General features: G+C 59.9%; 1 protein-coding gene across 1 annotated transcript; it reads right to left on the bottom strand.

Moving 5' to 3' along the window:
- Positions 1 to 285: 285 nt before the first annotated feature.
- LOC140897897 (uncharacterized) lies at positions 286 to 8,100 on the bottom strand. The gene is made up of 4 exons (XM_073311133.1): positions 7,997 to 8,100; positions 6,936 to 7,054; positions 4,997 to 5,113; positions 286 to 4,336 (listed from the first exon to the last, which is right to left on the bottom strand). Exons 2-4 carry the CDS (start codon positions 7,021 to 7,023, stop codon positions 2,286 to 2,288), a joined length of 2,256 nt encoding a protein of 751 aa, XP_073167234.1. The 5' UTR covers positions 7,024 to 7,054; positions 7,997 to 8,100; the 3' UTR covers positions 286 to 2,285.
- Positions 8,101 to 9,130: the final 1,030 nt, after the last annotated feature.

Here is a 9,130-nt window from a genome sequence, read left to right as displayed (position 1 = left end):
TTACAGGGGGAGTTTTTAAAAAACAATGTAGCAAATGGAGAAATATTATTTTAATGACGAATTGATAGCACAATGGTTCATTTTCTCTGACATTCCCCTTCCCCCTGAGGCCCAGCCCCCACGACATCCCTTCTCCCTGAGCTCATGCCCCCACACCGCCCCTTCCCATGAGGCCCCACCTCCATGCTGCCCCTTCTCCCTGACCCCCGCCCTGGCCTTGCATCACCCCTTCCCCCTGAGGCCCTGCTCCCGCCCTGCCTCTTCCCCCCCAAACCCCGCCCCCTGGTCACTCTTCTCTGCCCCTCCCCGGGCCAATAAAAAGTGGGAAGGCCATGGCCCCCTGACCCGCCCTGTGCTTGTGCCCCTGGAACCCAGGTGTCCTGCTACCAGAGCTCTAGCTGGAGCATGCTGCCCCCTAGGGCGGGGTACCTGTCTTGCCCGGGTCTCCTGATTTACAGACCTGCTAGGCTGCACTGTTTTCTAATAGGCAACAATTCAAATGCCCAGAGAAAGTGGAGTTCAGTAATCCAGTTGCTAGTGGGACTGGATAGGACAGCAGGTGGCCTCATCAGCAGGGGGCAAGTCATAGCAGCCTCCAGGTCTCAAAACCCAGTTGAGGCTTTTATGCCCCCCTGGGCAGGTTTGTGAGGGTGAATGGGACACAGACAGTCTCTGTCATCCCCACCCAGGACAGGTGACCAGCTGCGCTAAGTGACGGGACCCGGCCTGGATTCAGGACCCACGAAGGGGCGTCATCTCCCCCAGCTTCCTTCTCAGTTCCGCTCAGGGTCATCCCCTAAGAATTACGGGGTTACTTCTCCTGGGATGGCCTCCCAGCCCTTCCCACGCTCCAGCCGGCCCCCGAGAGATTTCCTGCCTCTCGCCCCTGCATTGAGTTAACAGTTCTCAGTCACCAGGTCCCCAAGAGCAAACCTGGTGGTGTCCCTATGTAATCCACTGGGTGAGCGTTCATTCCCAGTCCCCCTCTGTGCCAATCCACAAGGTATGAGTTGTGACAGAACCTGACTCAAAGCTTTAAATCAAGCTGTAGCAGACTACTCATGCTTTTAACTCTGGCTGTTCCTGGTTCAATCCCAGCATTTCGACCAGCTCCCGCCTCCCTCCTCCTGACTGCATCAGGAACCACTAAAGGGATCAAGATCTAGCTTCCTTCCCCCCCATTTCAGCCTCGTCTCCCAGACTCGACTACCAACGTCCGTTCTGGTGAAAATCCTGGATCCTGCTTTGAAATGTTTCCTGACACAGCAGCTCGAAGAATCGCTGAGCTAATGGGGAACGGTATAAAATGTGGTATTCTGGCTAACAGGGAATGGTGTAAACGTGACACTCCGGCTAATGGGGAATGATATAAATGTGACACTGACTAAAGGGGAATGAAATAAATGTGACACTCTGGCTAATGGTATAAACCTGGTATTCTGGCTAATGGGGAGTGGTATAAATGGGATGCTCGGGCTAATGGGGGACGACATAAATGTGGCACCCAGCCCCGCTTGCTCCTGGGACTTAGCGCCTTTAGCCTGTGAACGCTTGCCAGAAACCATCCCGAAATGGGCCCTTATCCTGCAGCAGTGAGTCCCATGGGTCCGTTCTGCCTCCCATTTCCAGGCGTTCTCCTTTTTGACCTTTGCAGCCTGGCCTCCTCTCCTCCGGAGTGCCTGAGTGCTGGGTGCTGCCCACTGAGAAGCGGTACCTCCGCCTTTCCCCAACTTCTGTCCAGTGCCTCCTCTGAAACCACCTATGGGTCATGGATTGTTCTGTGCGAAAAGTTTCTCTCTCAAGCCTTTATTTCATCCACGGACGAGCGGGAGGCAGCCCTGACGCCTGCCCAGTGGAGGGGAGATAGAGACCGGGGAGAGGGCGTGCGTGAGGGTGGACGTCAGGGGTCGATGTGGTTTAGGGAAAGTGACGGCACCTCCCCTCCCTCTGCTGCTTCCCATCCAACTTGGGTGAGAGGAGGAGATTCCTCTTCATGGCGTGCCGGCCACTAGGGGCTCACTGATCAGCGGCTGGGTGCAGCCGAACACGCGTGACGGACGAACATTAGCCCCAGTTAGTGCATGGATTGGAATTCTTGGCCCTGAGAGGATTCCCCGATGCCTAATACAGATCAAACTCAAAGGGGTTCCTCTCCCAGGTGGACTCCTTGTTATCTCATCCCTAGCAGACACCTTCCCTCTTAGTTGCACCTTTGGCAGGAAGGTTCCTGGGGTTGGTTTCCCTGTTGTCTCATTAGGGTCCCTTCCTGGTGGTCGCGTTCCCCCTTACTCAGCCCCTTGGGAGGAGGGTTTCTCTCTGGGGTGGTTCCTCTGATGCCGGTAGAGATGGGAGCTGCGCCCGAAGCATTTCCCACAGTCGGCGCACTGGAAAGGCTTTTCGCCGGTGTGGACACGCCGGTGCCGCTCCCAGTGGGAACTCCAGGCGAAGCCCTTCCCGCAGTCAGCACAGCGGAAGGGTTTCCCCCCAGCGGCGTGGAGCCGCCGGTGCCTGGCCAGCGCCGGTGCCTGGCTGAAGCTTTTCCCACAGTCCCCGCACCGGTAGGGTTTCTCCGCTGCGTGGGAAGGCCGGTGCTGGTCGAGGTCCGTGACGCAGCTGAAACTTTTCCCGCAGTCGCCGGAGCCGTGGGATGTGTCCTCTCTGCCAGCCCGGTGCTTGGCCAGCGCCGAGCTGTGCCCAGAGCTCTTCTGCTGGCCTGCGTGCACCCGTTTGTGTTTCACCAGGTGGGCGCTCTGGCTGAAGGCCTCCCCGCACTCCCCGCAGGTGTGGGACCGCTCGCCGGTGTGGACCCGCCGGTGCCGGGCCAGGTGCGAGCTCCAGGCAAAGGCTTTCCCGCAGTCTCCGCACCGGAAAGGTCTGTTGCCCCAGCGATGCTTGGTCAGCACGGCGCTCTGTGGGCACTGGTGGGGCGGACCCGCTGCGTGGAGGAGGCGCCGGTGTCTGTCCAGCTGGGAGCCTCGAGGGAAGTTTTTCCCGCAGTCGGGGCAGGGATGGGGGGAGTTGTCCCCCGCGGGGCTCGTCTGGGCTGAGCTCTCCCCACTGTCGGGCTGCCTTTCGGTGTGGCTTTTCCGGTGCCTCACCAGCGCCGCGCTCCGAGCAAAACTTTTCCCACAGTCGCTGCACTGATGGGGTCTCTCTGCCGCTGGGCGTTTCGCAGCCAGGCGGCGTCTCTCCCCGCCGGCGTGGCACCCCCGGTGTTTGGCCAGTGCCGAGCTGTCCCCAAAGCTCTTCCCGCAGTCCGGGCACCCGTAGGGCCTCTCGCCTGTGTGCACCCGCTTGTGTTTCACCAGGTGGGCGCTCTGGCTGAAGGCCTCCCCGCACTCCCCACAGGTGTGGGGCCGCTCGCCGGTGTGGACCCGCCGGTGCCGCTCCAGGTGGGAGCTCCAGGCAAAGCCTTTCCCGCAGTCCCCGCACCGGAAGGGTTTGTCTCCCCGGTGGCTCCGACGGTGCCGGGCCAGAGCGGCGCTGCGGGGGAAGCTCTCCCCGCACTCGGGGCAGCGGTGGGGCTGCCGGGGGGCTGCGTGGGCCCGCTGGTGCTTGTGGAAGAAGGCGCTGCTGTTGAAGGCCTTGCCGCAGTCCGGGCACTCCAGGGGCTTCCCGCCGGCGTGGGCCCGCTGGTGCCGGTAGAGGTGGGAGCTGCGCCCAAAACATTTCCCGCAGTCGGCGCACTGGAAGGGCCGCTCGCCGGTGTGCAGCCGCCGGTGCCGGGCGTAGTGTGAGCCCCAGTCGAAGCCCTTCCCGCAGTCGGCGCACTGGAAGGGCTTGATCCCGGTGTGGAGGCGCAGGTGAGTGGCCAGGTGGGAGCCCACCCGGAAGCGCTCCCCGCACTCCGAGCAGCGGTAACGCTTCCCGCCGGGGGCCTGGGGACGGCGGCGCGGGCCGGGCTCCTGCCCCGCGTGGGACCGCTGGTGCGTAAGGAGGGCGGAGCTCTCGATGAAGCTCTCCCCACACTCCGGGCACGGGTAGGAGCCCTGCCCCACGTGGGATCTCTGGTGGGTAAGGAGGGCGGAGCTCTCCGTAAAGCTCTCCCCGCACTCCGGGCACAGAGAGGGCTCCTCTCCTGCACTGAGCCTGGCTTCGGGGCTCTCCCCCAATCTGCCTCTCCGCGGGGCTGCCCCATCCCGGACTTTCTTGAAGCCTCCGTTGCATGGAGCTTCTCTGCCCTGTCTCTTCCCCGGCGGCTTTCCTTGCTGGCCTCCGGACCTGCCGGCCTTGCCCCCTTTGGCATTGCGGGCCACCTTCCCCCCGCTGCTTCCCGATGATGCCGTCTCAGGGCCTCCTGTCTGTGGAGCCTCCCCTTCGGTCTCGCTTGCTGTCCCTGGGGTAAGGAGAGAGTCCAGATGTAAGCCAAGCCATGTGCCGGGGGGCATTGCAGGGACTCCCCACCACCTCTCCTCACTCCTCCCTTCCCCCCATACTCCCTGTTCCCACTGTGCCAAGGGCTCTGTGTGTACCCCCAATCTTGCTGTGCCCCCTTTTCTAGAGGCTGTGAATGCCCCTCTTCTTTCTGTCTGGGAGAGAAGTCATTCCAGGGGCCAGTGGGAGGACGGGCAGAGAGGAAACCAGGCAGTAGTTATGTTAGAAAGCGCTCACGGCACCATCAACCAGCGGCTTGATCAACAGACAACTGCAGAGGTGCTGGAATCTTGGCTGGGCTCCTCAGCTGGCAGGGGCTCCGTGTGTCTTGTCTCCCCCCACCACCCCCCATTTTCGGTTGTCTGATTTTCCCCAAAGTGGATCGGGTTCTGACCGCTCGTCCCGAGAACATGCCCCGAAACTTTGGAATCGAGCGGACGTGGCATCCCAAAGTCATTGCAGACACTGTCGTGTTGAGTGGAAGGGCCCCCCAAAAAGCTTGGCCGTCAAGCCAAGGTGCTGAGCCGGAAGTGGGAGAGCTCCCAGGGGGGCTTCCTTGGGAAAGCCAGCTCCCGACTTTGCTCCCAGATGGTTTCTGAGCTGGTCGAACGGGTTTCCTCACCTGGGCTGGCGTCTCTCGGGAGGTCTCTTCCCCCAGAGCCCTGGAGATCCGGGGGGACCCACGGCTCTTCCCCTTGCTCCAGCCGGGAGATCACGTCCGGTTTAGGGATGGGATATTCTGCACATGGGTACGGGGATAAAAGAGGGGAGAGATTAGGGTTTGTCAAGCCATTCACCTGACAGCCTCCTTAATACTCTGCATCAGCCGCCACCTCCCACCCAGCGTGGGCTTTCCCAGTCCCACCGCACCCCACCTCCTGGCCTGTCTCTCCTGCCTTCTCACCAGCTGGGCCTGGTGCAGTGTGTGAGCTTGTCTCCCCATATTGGCTGGCCCCGGTACTGCTACTGGGTTGATCCCTCGGGATTTCCTGAGGCAAGCTGTGTTCCTTAGATGCATGAGCGGGGCACCTATGGCCCCTGCCACATGCAGCTGCCCCACCCGTGAAGCATCCTTGGCCCATATGCAGCACCATATGCAGAGATGGTATGATAGGATAACATGATTTTGCCAATTAATTGATCTTTAAATATTCATGGTAAATAGGCCCAATGGCTTGTGATGGGCTGTTAGATGGGGTAGGATCTGAGTTACTACAGAGAATTCTTTCCTGTGTATCTGGCTGGTGAATCTTGCCCATATGCTCAGGGTTCTGCTGATCGCCATATTTGGGGTCGAGAACGAATTTTCCTCCAGGGCAGATTGGAAGAGGCTCTTGGGGTTTTTCGCCTTCCTCTGTAGCATGGGGCACGGGTCACTTGCTGGAGGATTCTCTGCACCTTGAAGTCTTTAAACCATGATTTGAGGACTTCAATAGCTCAGACATAGGTGAGAGGTTTATTGCAGGAGTGGGTGGGTGAGATTCTGTGGCCTGCATTGTGCAGGAGGTCAGACTAGATGATCATAATGCTCCCTTCTGACCTTAATATCTATGAATCTATGAACCCAGCACTCTTAAATCCCAGCCCAAAACCCTACCCACCAATTCATTCCCTTTCTCTAATCCGTGAGCTCTATTTGCAGTTCTGTGCAAGCCGGCGAGTCGGGCAGCCTTGGTAATCGAACCTGCTTCTCCTTAAACAAAACCGAACCACAACCTCGGAAATGAAATGAAAACAAAAATCGTCGTGAATCCAGCCCTACAGCTGAGCCATGATGCGCTCACAAGCCAGACCGGGGCAGAGACGCGGTTTTGCTTTTTTCGGGTCAAAGCCTTATGGAACCTCCATGGCCTCGGTGCTTGAGCGCCCTCTTGAAGCCAGCCCTTAACTCCGCCCCTTCGTGCCCACCAATGAAGCTACAATCTTGAATGAACTGAACTGGTAGAAACGTTTTCATTGGAAAATGGGGTTCTGTCAAAACTGACATTTCCCCCACTGGGAAAATGTCGATTTCAATGGAATTTTTCCAAAGTGTTTCGTGTCCTACGAGGTAGGGCTGGCTTCTGATCTGTTACGCCCGAGGTGACACAAAATCAAATATTATTACTAATTCATCCTTGCAGTATTCACCCAACATAAGCACGGCCAAACCGGGGCAGAGCAATGGTCCATCTAGCCCAATAGCCTATCTCGGCCGCTGGCCAGTACCAGAGCTGCAGGGGGACAAGACAAAACTCCTACTGATTTCAAAGGTGCTTTGTGAGGACTGTGGGACTCCGGTCACTAGGGCAGAGCTGTTCTTTGCATCCCAGGGAGCACAGAGGTCCATGAGAAGCAAAGAGTAACTTAGAGCAGCCTTGGAGCTGCTCTTACTCATGCTGACCAGCACCGTGCACAGCCCCAGTGTATGAGACAACTTCATAGACTCATAGAATATCAGGGTTGGAAGGGACCTCAGGAGGTATCTAGTCCAACCCCCTGCTCAAAGCAGGACCAATCCGCAACTAAATCATCCCAGCCAGGGCAGACCATCCCATAACCGAAGGCAGACAGTTCCTTACTGAGGGACATCAGGGTCTCATAGCTCTCCTGCATGACATCTCTGTACAGGGCCCTCTGCCGAGGATCTAGGAAGAGCCACTTCTCCATCGGGAACACGCAGCTGGCTCCTTTAAAGCAGCTGAAAGAACAAGAGAGCCCCACTCAGCACCTGCTGCTCCTGGGGCGATCCCAGCTTCCCCCAAAACCCCATATGCCGTTCCCAGGAGTGCTGATTGGTTAGACTCCCCCTCCTGAACAGAACTGGGTGCTTTGGGGAGCTGCTCCCCCATCCCACAGATGGGGACATTTCCGCCTCCTCTGGCTTTTGTCTCTTCCAAACAATACGGCCTCAGATGAGCCGAGTCCCAGAAAGTTTGTCCCCCAAAGAGTGAGAGGATCCAGAGCGAATTGTGGCCGTTATTCGGCAGCCTGCCAGGATGGAGCAAGGCGACTGGGGTGGGGCCTGAGTCCATATCACCCCCCGAATCCCCACCCCCCCCCACTCTCTCCCTGCAGACAGATGGATTGGGCCAGGCTGGGTCACTTTATCCCAGCCTAGCCCCGGCCCTTCCCAGCAGTACTGAACCCACCCAGTGACCGAGTCTTGGGACCAAACGCCAGCAAAGAGCCAAGTCAAAGGGGCCGCTTTGGGGGATCCCCGCCCGACACTGTCCCCCAGGACTCAGGCAAGACAGGACCTGGCTTTTCCTCTCCCAGCTCCTCACCTGGGTCCCAGGAAAGTCAGCTCTGCCCAGGGATGGATTTGGCCAAGGCTGGGAGCTGGGAACCTCCTTCCCCACTTATTGCTCCGGCTGCCCCTCCCACTCCCCCCCCCCCACCCACCCCCCATTTTTCTGTCTCCTTCCCCCTCTGCCTAGGAGACTGTCCTGTTCCCGGGGGCGTTCGCTCTCCCCGCGCCGGATCAGCGGCTGAGAGCCTGGGGGCGGCGGGGGGCTGAGGGGGCAGCAGCTCTGGGACTCGCAGGATCCCCGGGGAGCAGAGCTGGGGCGAGCAGGGGCCCTGGGTGCAGAGACACTGTCCTGCCCGGCCCCGGCCCTTTCCCCCGGGTCCCCCCCATCACCTGCAGGCTCCGGCCCCGGGGGCTGGTGCGGGCCGAGCCCGGGGCTGGTGGCAGCCGCCGCAGACGGTCCCCACCCGGGCTGGGCACAGCGGGGGCCTGGCTCGGCGCTACGGAAGCAGCAGCCGCTAACCCGGGAAGTTCAGCCCCCGGATCTGCTGATCACAGGAAACGCCCGGCCGGGGGAGCGGGAGAGGGCTGCCGCCTCCCGTCCCTGAGCCAGAGCCAGAGCCAGAGCCCACTCGCGGGGGCAGCTCCGGGGACCCCCCCTTCCCAAGCTCCCAGAGGTGCTGGACTGGGGTGGGGTGGGGGCTGCCGCCCCCCCCCGGCTTGAAGCGGTTCCCATCATATGCAGGGTTTGCAGTTTGGGTCAATGGCTCTCCGCCCCCGCTCCCCCCCCCCCACTGTACAAATTGTTGCGGCCCCCCTGTAGGACTGAAAGTCTCTATCCAGGGGAAATGGGGCCCGGCTGGGGCCAACCCTCGGCCCAGCAACCCCATGTGGAGGAGAGACACCCCCCCACACACGCACCCCATGCTCTGTCACAAGTTGCTACCCCGCCTCCAGCTGCTTGACCCCCACCCGCACCTCCACCCCGGGCCAGTCAATTTCCACCCCCTGGCCACCCGCCTCCTCCACTTTGCCCCTTTCTAACCCCTGTAAAAAGCAGTCAGAAGAATCTGGTGCCAAGTGAGGGCAGGGTGAGGGCAGCGGGCGGCTTCAGCACATGTTACTGAGCCTGCTCAGTACGCACCCTCAGTAGCAAATGATGTCAGGTAGCAATTTGGGACAGTGCACCCCCAGGAGCTAATTCTCCTTTCGACCTAGCGCTGGCCAGGCTGGGGCTTAGGTCGGTTTAACGGCATCACTCAAAGTAGTGGATTTTTCACACCCCTGAGTTATACCGACCAATTTCCTAGCTTAGACCAGCCCGATGTCTACACTCCACACTAAGCCCGGGCTCTGACCCAGGGTTGAGTCCAAGCCCCCTTTTCTGTCCACACACAAATCAGTCTGACTCGGCTCAGGAAGCGCTCTGGACCCAAGTCCTAGGACCTCGCTGTGGGGGTGGGTGAGAGCCCAAGTCCCGCTATGACTCGGGTCCAAGGCCTGTCATTTTGCAGTGTGGACGTGGCT

This window comes from Lepidochelys kempii, chromosome 14 (genome assembly GCF_965140265.1).
Source record: "Lepidochelys kempii isolate rLepKem1 chromosome 14, rLepKem1.hap2, whole genome shotgun sequence".
NCBI classification, from domain to species: Eukaryota; Metazoa; Chordata; order Testudines; family Cheloniidae; genus Lepidochelys; species Lepidochelys kempii.
This window is presented reverse-complemented; position numbering and strand designations above follow the sequence as displayed.

What these genes read in the sequence shown, in the direction of transcription:
- LOC140897897 (XM_073311133.1), bottom strand. Translation starts at nt 7,023, where the DNA reads ATGGAGAAGTGGCTCTTCCTAGATCCTCGGCAGAGGGCCCTGTACAGA. An exon ending in TGAGACCCTGATGTCCCTCA is followed by an intron (nt 5,114 to 6,935) that starts GTAAGGAACTGT and finishes ACCCATGTGCAG; the next exon opens with AATATCCCATCCCTAAACCG. An exon ending in CCCGAGAGACGCCAGCCCAG is followed by an intron (nt 4,337 to 4,996) that starts GTGAGGAAACCC and finishes TCCTTACCCCAG; the next exon opens with GGACAGCAAGCGAGACCGAA.